Below are 19,348 nucleotides of genomic sequence, written 5' to 3'. Positions count from 1 at the left end.
GGCTTTTCATCTGGCTTACAATGTTGTCCAGGGTTCAGTTCAGAGTCTGCATTTTTCCTTTTCAAATATTTCATTAATGCAGACTCTGAACTGAACGTCACTGGTGGAACGTCACTGTCATAGACCTCCAAGTCCAAAGAACACATGTAGACTGGATGAGCTCCTGTGAACCCTTCATAGAGACCTGAAGGGTGAAGATCTGGTCCACAGAATCCACATGGATCCTCCTGGATCTGTTCTCATGAACTCAGGAGGATTCTCCTTCATAACTGTGTACTGTCCCTTTAATACACCCCCCCCCCCCCCCCTGTCATGCCTCCTCGTGACCTTAGACACATAAGGGCATGTCGGCATGGCAACACCTGACGTCTGTCCGTCTAAAAACAGACTGAGCTCTCACTCTGCAGCCTGAAGGCCTCCAACAGCCTTTCTGCTGCTGCTTCTGCTTTACTTCTCTCCCTTGGACTTCATCTCTTTTTATTTCCTATCCGGGTGGCTCCTCTTCCTCCTCTTCCTCCTCCTCTTCATCGTCATGGAGAGTCTAGAGAAGCAGCTCATCTGTCCGATCTGTCTGGAGATGTTCACCAAGCCGGTGGTCATTCTGCCCTGTCAGCACAACCTCTGTCGCAAGTGTGCCAACGACGTGTTCCAGGTGACACACTCGCACACTCACACACTCCCACACACACACAGACACACAGACACACACACGCACTCACACACACACACACACTCACACACACTCACACACACACACACAGACACACGCACAGACACACGCACACATACACACACTCACACACACAGACATACAGACACACACCTACACACACACGTACACACACTCACACACTCACACACTCACACACTCATACACACTCACACACACACACACACACACACACACTCACACACACACACACACACACTCACACACACTCACACACACACTCACACACTCACACTCTCACACACAGACACACACACGCACTCACACACACACACATACTCACACACACTCACTCACACGCACACACACACACTCACACACTCACACGCACACATACACACACTCACACACTCACACACACAGACACACACAGACACACACCTACACACACACATACACACACTCACACACACACTCACACACACACACTCACACACTCACACACTCATACACACTCACACACACATACACACACACACACCTACACTCACACACACACTCACACACACACACACACTCACACACTCACACACACACTCACACACACACACACACACTCACACACAAACATAGACACACACAGACCGCACACACAGACACGCACACTCATTTTCTGTCAGTGTTCCTGTTATTAACCGTCTACCTGTGTGACTCCCGCCCACCTGCAGGCGTCCAATCCCTACCTGTCGACGAGGAGCGGCTCCACAGTGACGTCCGGCGGACGCTTCCGTTGCCCGTCCTGCCGACATGAGGTGGTTCTGGATCGACACGGAGTCTATGGACTGCAGAGGAACCTGCTGGTGGAGAACATCATCGACATGTACAAACAGGGAAGCACCAGGTAACACACACAGGGTAATACACAGATAATACACACACACACACACCAGGTAATAACACACACACACACCAGGTAATACACACACACACACACCAGGTAATACACACACACACACCAGGTAACACACACCTGTACACACCAGGTAATACACACACACACACCAGGTAATAACACACACACACACCAGGTAATATACACACACACACCAGGTAATAACACACACACACCAGGTAATACACACACACACACCAGGTAACACACACCTGTACACACCAGGTAATACACACACACACACACCAGGTAATACACACACACACACACCAGGTAATACACACCTGTACACACCAGGTGATACACACACACACACCAGGTAACACACACCTGTACACACCAGGTAATACACACACACACACCAGGTAATACACACACACACACCAGGTAACACACACCTGTACACACCAGGTAATACGCACACACACACCAGGCAATACACACACACACACACACCAGGTAATATACACACACACACCAGGTAATAACACACACACACACCAGGTAATACACACACACACACACCAGGTAACACACACCTGTACACACCAGGTAGTAATACACACACACAGACCAGGTAACACACACACACACCAGGTAATAACACACACACACACACACACACCAGGTAATACACACACACACCAGGTAACACATACCTGTACACACCAGTTAATACACACACACACACACCAGGTAATACACACACACACCAGGTAATAACACATGCACACACACCAGGTAATACGCACACACACACACCAGGTAATACACACACACACACCAGGTAATACGCACACACACACACCAGGTAATACACACACACACACCAGGTAATACGCACACACACACACCAGGTAACACACACACACACACCAGGTAATACGCACACACACACACCAGGTAATACACACACACACACCAGGTAATAACACACACACACACACCAGGTAATACACACACACACACCAGGTAACACACACCTGTACACACCAGGTAACACACACACACACACCAGGTAATACGCACACACACACACCAGGTAACACACGCACACACACCAGGTAATAACACACACACACACCAGGTAACACACACACTTTTTTTTTATTCTTGGCTTTTATTTTGGTAAGTTTATATATTTAAATTCCTTCCAGTTCCAATGACATCACACAGATGGATAACGTGACATCACAGTTTAACAGATGTTTTCACACAAGTGTGATGAAACTGTTCCTGTTTCTGCTGAGTCACATTTTCACAACAACGACAACATGTTTCCACTGAGAGCAGTGAGTCGCTGTGATTGGATTTTTCTCTCTAACATGGAGGCCAATCAACTGAACATTAATAAACTATGATCTGCTGAGTGAGGGTCCACTCCTGTCTATCTGCTCACCTGTCTGTCTGTCTGCTCACCTGTCTGTCTGTCTGCTCACCTGTCTGTCTGTCTGCTCACATGTCTGTCTGTCTGCTCACATGTCTGTCTGTCTGCTCACCTGTCTGTCTGTCTGCTCACATGTCTGTCTGTCTGCTCACCTGTCTGTCTGTCTGCTCACATGTCTGTCTGTCTGCTCACATGTCTGTCTCTCTCTTCACCTGTCTGTCTGTCTGCTCACATGTCTGTCTGTCTGCTCACCTGTCTGTCTGCTCACATGTCTGTCTCTCTCTTCACCTGTCTGTCTGTCTGCTCACATGTCTGTCTGTCTGCTCACCTGTCTGTCTGCTCACATGTCTGTCTCTCTCTTTACCTGTCTGTCTATCTGCTCACCTGTCTGTCTGTCTGCTCACATGTCTGTCTGTCTGTCTGCTCACCTGCCTGTCTGTCTGCTCACATGTCTGTCTGTCTGTCTGCTCACCTGTCTGTCTGTCTGCTCACATGTCTGTCTCTCTCTTCACCTGTCTGTCTGTCTGCTCACATGTCTGTCTATCTGCTCACCTGTCTGTCTGTCTGCTCACCTGTCTGTCTGCTCACCTGTCTGTCTGTCTGCTCACCTGTCTGTCTGTCTGCTCACATGTCTGTCTATCTGCTCACCTGTCTGTCTGTCTGCTCACCTGTCTGTCTGCTCACATGTCTGTCTGTCTGCTCACATGTCTGTCTGTCTGCTCACCTGTCTGTCTGTCTGCTCACCTGTCTGTCTCTCTCTTCACATGTCTGTCTGTCTGCTCACATGTCTGTCTGTATGCTCACATGTCTGTCTCTCTCTTCACCTGTCTGTCTGTCTGCTCACATGTCTGTCTGTCTGCTCACATGTCTGTCTGTCTGCTCACATGTCTGTCTCTCTCTTCACATGTCTGTCTGTCTGCTCACATGTCTGTCTCTCTCTTCACCTGTCTGTCTATCTGCTCACATGTCTGTCTGTCTGCTCACCTGTCTGTCTGTCTGCTCACCTGTCTGTCTGTCTGCTCACCTGTCTGTCTATCTGCTAACCTGTCTGTCTGTCTGCTCACATGTCTGTCTGTCTGCTCACATGTCTGTCTGTCTGCTCACCCGTCTGTCTGTGTCCTCATGTGTCTGTCTCTGCAGCTGTGGAGCATTAGCTCACGATGCTAACACAGTAAGCCTCATGCTATTTCAGGTTAGCATTGACCTGTAACCTGTTAGCTTAGAATACTAATAAAGTACAGTACTTATCAGCTAGCTAGCTACATGAAAGGTGAGAGTTAGCCGTTAGCAGTTAGCTGTGACACTATTTTGAAGACTATTTCAGTAATCTGTATTCTTTGGATGAGCTGATAAACATGTTCAGGACAGCTGAGGTTTCTTAAAGAGCTAAGACATTAAAGATTAAATATTACATATTATTTATCCTCTGGAGGGCGGTTAGATATATATTTATTACTTTATTCATATGAGATATATTGTTTTATTGTATTCAAAACAAATATAATACTCGTGTAGTATTTCATTCATAAAAACAATATACATATAACTATGACTACAAATATGAATAATGAATGTATTTAAATGATCCATATGAAGTATTATTCTCTCCCTGTCTGTCTCTCTGAGCAGTAGACCGGTCCCAGAGGAGAAGCTGGAGCAGCCGATGTGTGAGACACATGAAGAGGAGAAGATCAACATCTACTGTGTCACCTGCAGCACTCCCACCTGTTCTCTGTGTAAAGTGTTCGGAGCTCACAAAGACTGTGAGGTCGCTCCGCTGGACGACATCTTCCTCAAGCAGAAGGTAACACTATCTCACCCCTGGTCTGGTACACCACAGACAGGTCCATACCACAGACAGGTCCATACCACAGACAGGTTTATACCACAGACAGGTCCATACCACAGACAGGTTTATACCACATACAGGTTTATACCACAGACAGGTCCATACCACAGACATGTTTATACCACAGACAGGTCCATACCACAGACAGGTCCATACCACAGACAGGTTTATACCACAGACAGGTCCATACCACAGACAGGTCCATACCACAGACAGGTTTATACCACATACAGGTTTATACCACAGACACGTTTATACCACAGACAGGTCCATACCACAGACAGGTCCATACCACAGACAGGTCCATGCCACAGACAGGTTTATACCACAGACAGGTCCATACCACAGACATGTTTATACCACAGACATGTTTATACCACAGACAGGTCCATACCACAGACAGGTCCATGCCACAGACAGGTTTATACCACAGACATGTTTATACCACAGACAGGTCCATACCACAGACAGGTTTACACCACATACAGGTTTATACCACAGACATGTCCATACCACAGACAGGTTTATACCACAGACAGGTCCATACCACAGACATGTTTATACCACAGACAGGTTCATACCACAGACAGGTCCATACCACAGACAGGTTTATACCACAGACTGGTCGATACCACAGACAGGTCTATACCACAGACAGGTCCATACCACAGACATGTTTATACCACAGACAGGTCCATACCACAGACCGGTTTATACCACATACAGGTTTATACCACAGACAGGTCCATGCCACAGACAGGTTTATACCACAGACAGGTCCATACCACTGACAGGTTTATACCACAGACAGGTCCATACCACCGACAGGTTTATACCACAGACAGGTTTATACCACAGACAGGTCCATACCACAGACAGGTTTATACCACAGACAGGTCCATGCTACAGACAGGTTTATACCACAGACAGGTCCATACCACAGACATGTTTATACCACAGACATGTTTATACCACAGACAGGTCCATACCACAGACAGGTCCATGCCACAGACAGGTGTATACCACAGACATGTTTATACCACAGACAGGTCCATACCACAGACAGGTTTATACCACAGACAGGTTTATACCACAGACAGGTCCATGCCACAGACAGGTTTATACCACAGACAGGTCCATACCACAGACATGTTTATACCACAGACATGTTTATACCACAGACAGGTCCATACCACAGACAGGTCCATGCCACAGACAGGTTTATACCACAGACATGTTTATACCACAGACAGGTCCATACCACAGACAGGTTTATACCACAGACTGGTCGATACCACAGACAGGTCTATACCACAGACAGGTCCATACCACAGACATGTTTATACCACAGACAGGTCCATACCACAGACCGGTTTATACCACATACAGGTTTATACCACAGACAGGTCCATTCCACAGACAGGTTTATACCACAGACAGGTTTATACCACAGACAGGTCCATACCACAGACAGGTCCATACCACAGACAGGTTTATACCACATACAGGTTTACACTACAGACAGGTCCATACCACAGACAGGTTTATACCACAGACAGGTTCTGTCATAATCTGGTATAATTAGTCTCTCTGTTAACGTGTATGTGTATGTGTGCGTGTGTGTGTCTGTGTGTGTCTGTGTGTGTGTCTGTGTGTGTGTGTCTGTGTCTGTGTGTGTAGGTTGAGTTGACTGACTGTATCTCCATGTTAGTTGGAAACAATGAGAGAACTCAGGCTGTCATCAGTCAGCTGGAGGAAACCTGCACAACCGTCAACGTGAGTCTTAAACAGACTCACCTGTATTTTGCTGAGTCACCTGTATTTTGCTGACTCCCCTGTATTATGCTGACTCACCTGTATTATGCTGACTCACCTGTATTTTGCTAACTCACCTGTATTATGCTGACTCACCTCTATCTTCCTGACTCACCTGTATCTTCCTGACTCACCTGTATTTTTCTGACTCACCTGTATTTTGCTGACTCACCTGTATTATGCTGACTCACCTGTATCTTCCTGACTCACCTGTATTATGCTGACTCACCTGTATCTTGCTGACTCACCTGCATCTTCCTGACTCACCTGCATCTTCCTGACTCACCTGTATCTTCCTGACTCACCTGTATTATGCTGACTCACCTGTTCTCAGGAGAACGGCCGCAGACAGAAGTCGAAGGTGTGTGAGACGTTCGACCACCTGTTCGCGCTGCTGGAGGAGAGGAAAGGTGAGATGACTGTGAGGATCAGCTGTGAGCAGGAGGAGAAGCTGGACTACCTGAGAGGTCTGAGGAGGAAGTACAGCGAACACCTGGAGACCAGCGCCAAGCAGCTGGAGACCGCCATCCAGACCATGGACGAGCCCGAGATGGCCGTGTTCCTGCAGGTGAGCCTGAATGCACCGCGACAGACAGGAAGTGATGTCGTAGTTCAGTACTCAGTACTCACCGAGTACTTCTGTGTACTTCTTAAAAACACAAGTATTAGACTTATTAATACTTCATGAAGTTATCCTGCAAAGTAATTCAGTACAGTTACTCTAAGTACACTATGTACAAGTCCAATTCTGAGGTACTATTACTTCAGTTCGGTACTTTCACGTATTCAATACTTTTAGTTACTTTGCAGATTAATATTACTAATAAATGATGATGTAATATTATAGATTATATAAAGTATAAATATTCACCTTTAAAGTGATGAACATGACAATGATCAATAATTATAATACAATAATATAATATTATTCACGAGTACTTTTACTTTTGGTTCATAGTATTTTCTGATGTGAATACATTTGTACTTTTACTTCAGTAAAATTTTCACTTTAACTTATAGAGTATTTCTATACTGTAGTATTTCTACACTTTAGTATTTCTACTCTGTAGTATTTCTACACTTTAGTATTTCTACACTGTAGTATTTCTACTCTGCAGTATTTCTACTCTGTAGTATTTCTACACTGTAGTGTTTCTACTCTGTAGTATTTCTACACTGTAGTATTTCTATAATGTAGTATTTCTACTCTGTAGTATTTCTACACTTTAGTATTTCTACACTGTAGTATTTCTACTCTGTAGTATTTCTATACTGTAGTATTTATACTCTGTAGTATTTCTACACTGGAGTATTTATATACTGTAGTATTTCTACACTGTAGTATTTCTACTCTGTAGTATTTATACACTGTAGTATTTCTATAGTGTAGTATTTCTACTCTGTAGTATTTCTACACTTTATTATTTCTACACTGTAGTATTTCTATTCTGCAATATTTCTACTCTGTAGTATTTCTACACTGGAGTATTTCTATACTGTAGTATTTCTACACTGTAGTATTTCTACACTGTAGTATTTCTATACTGTAGTATTTCTACTTTTACTGCAGTAAAATATGTGAATACTTACTTTAAAATGAAGGCATTTTAAACATTATGAAGGAAATAATATTTATTAACTTTAATAACTTTTCCTCCACAGACGACCAAACCTCTGCTACAGAAGTGAGTCTTTACCAACATGTAAACAACAACAATAACAACAACAACAACAACAACAATAATAGTATTAATATTATTATTATTATTATTATTAATAATATTATGTTAATATATATATTAATATAATATAATATTAATATTGATATTATATTATATTAATATATATATATATTACTATTAATATATATATATTAGTATTGTTATGATGATTATTATTGATATTAATAATAACATAATATAATATAAATATTTATATTATATTATGTTAATATATATATATATTAATATATATATATATTATTATTGTTATGATGAGTATTATTGATATTAATAATAACATAATAATAATATTCATATTCATAATCTCTAGGATGGTGGAGGGCTCCAGCACGTCTCACATGGATAAAGTGCAGCCTGGATACGAGAACATGGAGCACTTCATCGCTGACTTTGAGCCTCAGAGACGAGCGCTGATGAAAGTCGACTTCATCAAACGTAAGAAACAGAAAGTCATGTGACCGTCCAATCAGAGAGCTGCTTTCACATCAACGCTGTCTCCTCAGGTGATGAAGACGACGATGAGGATGAAGAAGAGGCGGTGGAGGTCAGAGGGACGAGCTCAGCCAATCAGCAGTCGCCTCTCTCTCCCGTTCAGCCTATAGGTGTTCAGCTCTCAGCCCCGCCCCCTCAGAGACCCTTAGAGACCCCGCCCACCGTGACGTCGCCGACGAAACCCCCCGCCTCTTTAACCACACAGGCCCCGCCCCGTCTGCCCACATCCACCGCAAGCCCCGCCCCTCAGGTATGACATCACACGCTGCATTCAGCAACATGAAGTCAAGAGTTCAACAATTAACATTTATTTATTTATTTAGATTTGTATTTATTTAGATTTGTATTTATTCAATTGAATCACATTTTAATCTTTTAAAAATATAATCACAATTAAATTATAGGAAATTTTAAGTTTCTAGAGATAAAGAATGATTAAATAAATAGTACACATGGGTGAGGGTCAACAATAACAGGGTGAGTGCAGCCAGATTAGACCGGATATACATTTCACAGGGTCTCAGCTCCAGATTGCTCCACGGTAGCATCAGTCCAGTTGGCTTCAGTGACCACCACATCATCACTGTACAGCTGATCATTTCACCAGGTGAAAGAGTCAAGTCCTACTGGCTCTTAAACAACAAACTCCTGCAGGACACTGCTTTCTACAAGAGCTTTGAGCTTTTTTGGCTGATATGGAAAAGCAGAAAAACTGACTGTAGTTCTCTGAAGCTGTAGTGGGAGGTCGGAAAAACACAAGTTTGTGTTTTTGCCAGCAGTACACCTCCCATTCCACTGTTAAGATCAAGGCAGCAGTCCAGGAGCTGGAGGCCAACATCATGGATATTGAGGAGGGGCTACACCGAGACAAAGATCCTGCAACTAGTGATGGGAATTCCGGCTCTTTTTAGAGAACCGGCTCTTTTGGCTCGGCTCACTAAAAAGAGCCGGCTCTTTCGGCTCCCAAATGGCTCTTCAGATTTTTTGGTGCTTAAATTAATTTATTACCAACAATAATGTAAAATGATGCGCAATATGAATTACTAATGTAAAAAAAACATGCACTATATCAAATGTTTATTATATAAATACACTTTTATTTATACACTCTACAGAGTGATAAAAAAAAAAAATTAGAAAGTGCAAAAACAAATGTTTAACTATTTACAAATGAACTTAACTAACTTTTAACTATTTTAAACTTTTAGCTTTTTAATACTTAACAAATTTAAAGTGAAACAACATACATCCCAGGCCTCTGTCATACAGGCCTGGGATGATTCCTTGGGAGAGTGTTTTCCTACTTGGAATTGCATATATTGGATTGAGTGCATGAATAAACCTTCTGAATCCTTTGTCATCCACAACTGAAATTGTTTGGAAATCACATGTAATCATTTTGGCCAGTTCTTCATCAATTGTCTTCTGTCTTGCTGCGGTCATAGACTTTTGCAAAAATTGGCTCATAGAGCTCTGGGTTGTACTTTTAGGTGGTTGTGGTGGTGTACTGGACGATGCTGTAGACACTGCAGTTGCAGCAACAGTTGCAGTAGACATACTGGCACCTTCATTAATATCAGGTTCACTTGCTTGTCTTTTTTCTTCCAATTGCACTGATGGATGAACAGTTCTCATGTGCCTGTGCAGGTTGTTTGTGGAGCCAGCTCGATATGAGATTTTAGTCTTGCAGACTCTACATTCTGCCTTAGTTTGGTCAATGTAATTGAAATGTGTCCAGATTTTGCTGCGTTTCCTGTTGACACTCATTTTCTCAACTTCTTTTTTTTTACCTTTCCAGTCCGTTGCTCTCTTTCTCTCTCGTGACTCGTCTCCCTCCCTCCTGTTCGTGTGCTTGCTGTGTGCTGTGTGTGTAACTCCCGCCCCTCCCCCCTCTGCTCAGCGCAGGTACGGAGACGACACCACACATATTGACCAATCAAATGCGGCTTGAGAGAGAGAGAGAGAGAGAGAGAGATTGAGAGAGAGAGAGAGAGAAACAAAAAAACAAAAAACAAAGCGGCTCCCAATCAGGAGCCGGCTCCCGTCGTTCACGTCAAAGAGCCGGCTCTCAGAGCCGTTTCGTTCGCGACCGACACATCACTACCTGCAACGGGTCAACTGCTCCAGGAGAAGAGGTTGGAGTAGAGCTCCTTCCTGCAGGAGAGGGTGAAGGGAGCTCTGGTCAGATCTTGCTTCCTCCAGCTGAAGGACATGGACCCCCCGAGCTCTTTCTTCTTCAACCTGGAGAGAACGGTGGCACAGAGGAAACAGATGACCTGCCTTATGCTGAGGTCACACCAAACGCGGCGCGAATTATACATACAAAGTCTATGCACAGATGTGATGACACTGTCGCGGCGCGAATCTGCGATGGTGCGTCGCGATGGACGCGAATTTGCGGCGTGATGGACGCGAATCCGCGTGGTATGGACCTGTATCTATTGATACTCATATCAATAGAGACCGGACCAAACTATGTGTATAAATGTGTGTGTGTACAGCTGTAGTAAACAGCGACTTGTGTGGCTCACTAGACACTGGACAATGTTATGAACCAGACATGACGGCGTTTAGTTTCCCGGGATATCTGTGACTTCCACAACACGTACTAAGCAGAAATAGAGGTTATTTTTTTCATGGTTAATGGCGGACAGTTGAACGGCTTTTAGGGCGATAAGCCCCGCACCCTCTCCGGCGCGTCCAGCGCGATTCGCGCGAATGAACACTGGTCCCCGGCGTTTTGACCGGCGGCGCGATGGACGCGAATATGCAGCGCTATGAATTCGCGACGCGTTTGGTGTGAACGCAGCATTAGGCTTCCAGGAGGCAGAGTGACCACCAGCCCGGGCGAGATGAGGAACCATGCCATGGATTTCTACGCTGACCTCTTTGGGGCGGAGCAGTGCAGCATGGAGTGTCGGCAGGAGCTTCTGGAGGGGCATCCTCAGCTCAGCACGTTAGAGAAAGCTGCTCTGGATTGTGGGCTGACTCTGGAGGATTTGACAGTTGCTGTCAATCAGATGGCATCGGGTCGGGCACCAGGGATTGATGGCTTCTCCGCTGACTTTTACAAACGCTTCTGGAATATACTTGGACATGACATACATAGTGTTCTTTTGGAATGTTTCGGAACCGGATCTCTTCCTGTCTCCTGTCAGCGAGCGGTGCTTTCCCTGCTGCCAAAGAAAGGAGACCTGGCATTACTCAGGAACAGGAGGCCGGTGGCCCTCCTCTGTACTGACTATAAGGTGCTTTCCAGAGCCTTATCAAAAAGACTCACGGGCAACCTGGACTTAGTGGTACATTCAGACCAAACATATTGTATACCTGGCAGGACAATTATGGACAATATTTTCCTCATGAGAGACACTTTGGACTTGTGCAGGAAAAATAATGTAAACTCTGGTGTTGTGTCTTTGGATCAGGAGAAAGCCTTTGACAGGGTGGATCACTCATATCTGTTTTCTGCACTTAGGGCTTTTGGTTTTGGTGATGTTTCTTTGGCTTGCGTTGGATTATTGTACAGTGGTGCACAATGTATGGTGAAGACGGGGGCTGAGTCGGCCAATCGCTGTACATCGAGGGATAAGACAGGGTTGTCCTATTTCAGGTCTACTATATAGCTTAGCCATTGAGCCCTTACTGTGCAGATTGAGAGGTCGACTCAGCGGTGTCTCACTGCCGGGGTCCTCCAGTCTTGATCGTCCTCCTATTGTATCTGCTTATGCAGATGATGTATGTGTCTTTGTCAACAGTCAGAAGGATGTTCAATGTTTGCAGGATACCTTGTCCTTTTTATGAAAAGGTATCATCTGCAAGGGTGAACTGGGCCAAGAGCGAAGCCTTGTTGGTGGGACAGTGGAGGGATCGGGCAGCGCCCAGTCTGCCTGCTGGACTTGAGTGGGGGAAAGAGGGACTGAAAGTCCTGGGAGTTTTCTTGGGCACCGAGGGCTTTCAAGGAAAGAACTGGGAGGGAGTGAAGGAGAAAGTGTGCGCTTGTTTTTCTAAATGGAAATGGTTTCTACCCCAGTTGTCATATAGGGGAAGAATTCTGGTTGCCAATAACTTAGTTGCCTCAACTCTGTGGCACAGACTCATCGCTCTGATGCCACCGAGAGGCCTGATTGAGGACATCCAGAGATCCATCGTCGACTTTTTCTGGTCTGGCAAGCACTGGGTCCGGGCAGCAGCTATGTGCCTGCCTATTGATGAAGGGGAGCACGGACTGATTGACATCCAGTCCAAAATTGCCTTTTTTCGACTCCAGACAGCTCTATGACTGCTCTACGACTGTGGCCCAGGCTGGATCGACACAGCTTGTTTGCTGCTGAGGAGAGCTGGGCGGTTGGGCTATGACAAGCAGCTGTTTCTCCTACAACCAGACTTTGGACTTTACGGGACTTACAACTTTCTACAGCTCTGTACTTCAGGCGTGGCAGATTCTCAAAACCAGACGTGCCACAAATGAGGTTCCTGGAATGTGGTTGTTTGAGGAACCTTTGTTCCTTAACAACTTTATAAAGAGTCAAACTCTGCCATCTGCCAGCCTGCGAGCGAGTCTCAGAGAGGCTGGCTGCACCAAACTGGGCCATCTGATGAGGATGACGGCGACTTTGATGGATGCCCTGAGAGACAACAGCAGCATCACCTCAGTCCGGCTAATCAACAGAGTGGTGGAGGAAGTCTGTGCCGCCCTGTCCATACCCCAGAGAGAGTTTGTTGCAAACCGAACTCTGTGTGACCAGTGGTATGACGGCTTTGAGTACTGCTTCCCCTCTCTGTCCATCACCCCCTCTGTGGGGGAGTGGCAGGAAGGAGGAAGTCAGCTGCTCACCTTCACAACCCCGCACCTGGAAAAGTTACAGGATGTGGGCAAAAAAGCCGTCTCCCACATCTGCGTCAAGGTTGTCAACTTGCGCTTTTTGGCAGAGATGAAGGAGTCGAGGTGGACTGAGTTCTTTGGTCCAGATATTTCTCCGAAAGGCAGCTGGCAGTCCCTGTACAAGCTGCCCATTGAAAAGCGGACAGCAGACCTCCAGTGGAAGGTTGTACACGGGGCAATAGCCACAAACAGGTACAGAGTGCACCTTGATCCTGAGCTGTTCCCAGAGTGAAACTCTTATACATCTGTTCGTTCAGTGTCCTCGGCTGTCAGCACTGTTTGAACTTTTAAAAAGGTGGTTCCAGGGTCTCGGGGAGGTTTTTTCGTTTGTTTTGTTTGTCTTTGGTCCAAAATACTCTGCTAAGAGAAAAACAGTTCACACGCTGGTGAACTTTTTGTCCGGTACTGCAAAGTTGGCCATTTGGTTAACATGCAGGAACCGGGCTCAGAGTGCCGGCAGTGTGGAGCTGCTACCGGTTCTGAAGGGACTGCTAAAGGCCAGACTAAGGGTGGAATACACTTACTATAAAATGATGGACGATGTGACGGCCTTCAGCCGCATTTGGGCTGTTTGGGTGTTTTATGCTCCGTGGAGGAGGAGGGAGAGCTGATCGTTCATGTATGATACGTTGGTATGTTACTGTGGTTGGATGAGTTGTTTTGATTATTTATTTATTTTTGAATTGATGACATGACAGTGATCTGGTGTCTCCTGGATCAATAAAAGGACTTTAAAATTCAAATCTACTTCCTCTTCCTCTTCTACTCCTTCCTCCTCTACTCCTTCCTCTTTCTGTTTCCGGTGAGTGTGAGTGTGGAAGCAAGACGAGACGGTGGAAGTGTGAGTGGCGCTAGATTTGAATGGTTCCTGATCTTCGGGTCTTTCACTGTGTTTCTTCCTCTGTTGAGGCGGATGATCAGGTGAGTCTCTTGAACGGTTTTACTGGTTTGTGTGGTGAGTGATCAGGGCTCTGTCGAGGTGTTTTTGGGAGGAATGGCGTCCTCCGAGACACCACCTCCGTCTTTCCGGCAGGGAGTGAGGATCGTCCCCCCGGATAACAGCGTGACGGTGGAGGAGATGTTGCTGGCTGTCGGTGAGCAGGTGGGACACGATAAACTCAGCTTTGCCTCCAGAATGAACAAAGCAGTGGTGGTGTTCCTGAAGCAAGAGCCTCTAGTCTACCAGCGGATCGAGAGCGGAGTGTTCATCAGGGACGCATTTGTGCAGGTCTCCCTGCTGTCAGCTCCCTCCACGCGGATCACCGTGTCCGGTGTTCTGCCGTTTATCCAGAACGAGCTGTTGGAGAAAGAGCTCCGGAGATTCGGGAAGTTTGCCAGTGGATTAAAAACAGTGAGTTTAGGATGCAAAGACCCTAAACTGAGGCACGTTCAGTCTCTGAGGCGGCAGCTGTTCATGTTTCTGGACTCTCCGACTCAAACACTGGAGGTGTCCTTCAGAGTGGAGCACGGTGAAGGTTCCTACATGGTGTACGCCAGCTCCGGACAGCTCAAGTGTTTCCAGTGTGGAGGTGTGGGACACAAACGGTTTACCTGTCCGCACAGAAAGCAGGCCGGCTCTGCTGACACAGACACCGGAGCGGGAGTACGCCCACAGATGAAGAACCTGTGGCTGAACCGAAGGATGACGGACCGGTGGTCGATGGTTGAACTGGCGGCGGACGGACCTGGGGCCGGGCCCGTGGGCCATGGCTGCGATGGTGGATTGCGGTACTGCAGGCGCGGCGGCTGGTGATAAAGACAAAGATGAGAAGGAGCAGAGCCAAGCAGAGGAGCAACAGGCTGATGTTGCAGAGAACAGCAGCTCTCAGACTGGACAACCCCAGCCAGCAGAAAGTATGGAGGAAGCAGCCTCCGCCAGTGTGGAACCCAGTGTGTCTAACAGTCAGCTGTCAGGGGGAGAGGACATGGAGTATGACTCTGAGTCAGACATGGAGTCTGTGAGTGGAACCCCCGGAACATATACAGATCTGTACTCACTGATAGAAATAAACACTTTTCTAGATCAAACATTTAAAAAGAAATCTATGAAAGTAAGCGAACACATCAGTGACACCACTAAATTCATAAAATCAGTCGACATAGTTATGAAAGTGGTCGGTTTTAACGATCTGGATGAGAAGAAGCGTTTCCGCCTTAAAAATCAGGTGTTCTGTGTTTGGTTCCTCACAGTGTTTGTCTCTCTGGAGGCTCTCTGAGTCTCAGGTGTTCTGTGTTCTGGGTTCAGTTCGGGTGGAGGGTTCAGCTTTGGACCGATGACTGAAGTAAAGGCTGAGTGTTCATGTGTGAGATGTTGGTGTGTTTCTGTGGGTGGAGGAGTTGTTTTTATTTATTTATTCTGAATTGATGATGTGACCGTGATCTGTCCTGGATCAATAAAAGGAATTTAAAAATCAAATCTACTCCTTCTTCTTCTTCTTCTACTTCCTCTTTTTCTTCTTCTTCTTCTTCTTCTTCTTCTTCAGTCTGATCAGCAGAATCAATCAGAGGACAAAGATGGAACAAAGCACGTCTTCTCCTTCAGTTGGCTCAACCAGAAGTAAAACCAGGTTCAGGATCATGAGTCCAGGATCTGGATCAGTCTCCAGTCGTCTTCTGTGACTTCAATGTTTCTTTTTCATTATTTAATTGTTAAATAGAAGATCTGAATGTTTTCTGTTAAAATGTAAAATAAATGTTCCTGATGAACTTTGAGTGCGTCTGTTTTAAGACGAACAAAAACCGTGTGATTCTCAAAAGGGTGAAATGAACTTGATGCTAAGCTAGCTTGCTAACACCACCGAGCTTCCATCACTTTAAACAATCCCATCAAATATTGATATGCTTTCCTACAACAGAGTGTGTGAAGCGTTACGTTGTTACATTTGACTAATTTGGATGGGTAGCTCGCCTGCTAATTCCACCAGGTTTCATGCTAACGTTGCACTGGATACAGATTCAGGTCTACGGTCCCTCTGGCTCCTCAATGCTAGAGGACAGCAGGCAGGAGCTAGCTCACTAGCTAGCTCTATAGATGGACAAGCTAACCCGCTAACTAACTCAAACTACTTCTATAAATTCTGTAGAAGAAGAAGGAGACATTCTTCTTCTTCTTGTCACTCATTTCTGAAATGTTAAAAATAATCAAATTATGCTTTTCTTGTGAAAAGCATATGTAATTTATATACATACATTATATGTATACATATATATACATACATATACATATATATATATATTAATCAGTAAAATCAATAAATAAATGAAGAAAAACACAGAAGAGAAAAACATTTATTATTTTAGTTAAACATTTGAATATTTATTCATTAATTGTATCTATTTATTCCAGTATTTATTACCTTTTGATTGATGAATAAGTACTTTTTTCATCTCGATATCAATAATCTACCGTCAGAGATGAATTCTGTTTGAAGTTTAGTTTCCAATTGAACGTTTTTAATGTAAATAGTGAACGTAGTGCAACTGTCCAGTGAAAGGAGTTGAAGTGGAAGCAGTTGAAACATGAAACCGACCAATCAGATGACCTCAGTAGTTGGAGGACTACTTCCCGAAGGTGTCCATCATCTTGCGGTTGCTGTCGGCCTGCTGGGCGATCTGTTCGGCTCGAGCCATCTCCAGGACTCCTCTGAGGAGGTGGAAGGTCAGATCCAGAGAGATGGGAGGCTCCTCAGACCTCCTCCACTTCTCCACCTCCTCCTCCTCCTGAGCTCCGCCCACCGCCAGAGAGGAGGAGCCTCCACCTCCGCCCACCTGGAAGGACAACTCCTCCCCCAGGTGGAGCAGCAGCGGTCGGGGGAGGAGGAGCAGGCGACGGAGGCCGGCGGTGGAGGAGGAGTCAACGGGTCGAGAGTCAGCAGAGCGAGGGAGGAGGAGGCCGAGCAGAGCAACGACCCACAGCAACACCTTCATCTTCATCTTCTTCAGGTACAACCTGAAGGAAGACAGGGGGCTTCACAGGACGCCTGCAAGGACAAGCTGTGGGATTAGAAACACAGGACACATGTCACATCATATATAATGTTTATATATGTATATATATACATATATACATATATGTATATATATATATATATATAAAGATATATCCATATGTATATATCTTTATATATATATATAAAGATATATACATATGTATATATGTATATATATATATATATAAACATTATATATATATATATATACATATATGTATATATCTTTATATATTATATTATATATATATATATAATATAATATATATACTGTATATATATAATATAAACTGAGAATATAATTCTCAGTAGTGATACTAAATGATGCTTATTATACATATTGCAAACAAAACACTTTAAAAACTCTAAAACAATAATTTAAATGAATCATTTATTTTTTTCTTTTTGTTGGTATTGTGGTCAGACACATATGCAACGCTGATTACCGTAATATGTGTGGTATTTGTTATAAATGTACGTTGGTACATAGAGGGTGATAAGAAGCTGTACATGGAGGGACTTAGGACCCAGGGGAATGTAGGTGAAGGAAACAGGAAGAGACGGAAGAGACGCCACACAAACAGCTGTTCACCGCTCGCTGCCGGCCTGTGACAGAACATCTGCGGAACGAGTCGTTACAATGAATCTTTTAGGATTTATTAGGTTCGATAAAGTTTTGATATAACTGACACTCAAAGTTTACAACGAGCAGGAACTAGTGGGCCTATATACACTAATATATGTGTAGTTATTTATTCATGCTTTATTTATACCATTTACACTTCATGTTTGCTTATATTTACTATGCATAAATTACATAAGTGGTTCTGTGCACATATATATTATCTTAATGCACTAGACGATTATAAAGGTCTGCAAATATTTAATAAAGTGAAAATACAAAACATTGTTCTCTTACCTGATCGTCCTGCAGAGCTGCTGTCTGTCTTTCTGTCTGTCTCACTGTCTCTCTGTCTGTCCGTCTGTCTTCATCCACCTCTCAGCTCTGATGTGTCTCTCTGTGCCTCTTCAGTCAAATAGAAACACTGGAGCTGTTTCTATTTTATATACCGGTGTGAGTGTCGGGGGGAGGGGGGGGGGGGGGGTCTCTGCACGCACTCAGACGCCTCTTTCTGAATGGGGCCAATGATGAAGACGATGATGAAGATGTGACCTTTCTTAGCTTGACTGTGGATGCACTCTCTGACCTTCATCTCCTGCAGTAACAGAAAACACTGTGACAGCTTCACAGGTTTGTGTGTCTGAAGGCGTCTCAGTTTGTTTGAGTTAGTTTGTACAGAGCGAGGATCATTTGGGGTTCCAGTGAGAAAGTTTAGCGAAGAGCGTGTCGTAGAATGCACTTATCAGAAACGAATATAATGAATGCTACACACATGTTATATACAGACTTAACGAAGAGATTCTGGCCAAAAATATCATCGAAGCCATTTTACACACTGCAAACACAATTATAGACAAACTAATATAATAACTAGAAGATGTACCACAATATCACGTATTTTTCGCCACGACTCGGCGAGCTACGCACTCCGGACAAAGCTACGAACAC

General features: G+C 44.6%; 1 protein-coding gene across 1 annotated transcript; it reads left to right on the top strand.

Moving 5' to 3' along the window:
* The first annotated feature begins 532 nt into the window (after positions 1-532).
* LOC142933382 (tripartite motif-containing protein 54-like) lies at positions 533-16,350 on the top strand. Its single transcript, XM_076077474.1, has 9 exons — positions 533-652; positions 1,399-1,571; positions 4,639-4,813; positions 6,539-6,634; positions 7,008-7,241; positions 8,336-8,358; positions 8,726-8,850; positions 8,928-9,157; positions 16,273-16,350. The coding sequence occupies exons 1-9, from the start codon at positions 533-535 to the stop codon at positions 16,348-16,350; spliced, it is 1,254 nt and encodes a 417-aa protein (XP_075933589.1).
* Positions 16,351-19,348: the final 2,998 nt, after the last annotated feature.

The sequence above is a fragment of the Anarhichas minor genome, unplaced genomic scaffold (assembly GCF_050575085.1).
Source record: "Anarhichas minor isolate MPS153535 unplaced genomic scaffold, ASM5057508v1 ptg000059l, whole genome shotgun sequence".
In the NCBI taxonomy this organism is placed as follows: Eukaryota; Metazoa; Chordata; class Actinopteri; order Perciformes; family Anarhichadidae; genus Anarhichas; species Anarhichas minor.
Note: the sequence above shows the minus strand (reverse complement) of the source record. Positions and strands in the feature narration are given on the sequence as shown.

Bases quoted from the DNA above. Each gene is read 5' to 3' on its own strand.
- LOC142933382 (XM_076077474.1), top strand. From the start codon at position 533: ATGGAGAGTCTAGAGAAGCAGCTCATCTGTCCGATCTGTCTGGAGATG. The intron at 653-1,398 runs GTGACACACTCG...GCCCACCTGCAG, and splicing joins GTGCCAACGACGTGTTCCAG to GCGTCCAATCCCTACCTGTC. The intron at 9,158-16,272 runs GTATGACATCAC...CTTCTTCTTCAG, and splicing joins CCGCAAGCCCCGCCCCTCAG to TCTGATCAGCAGAATCAATC.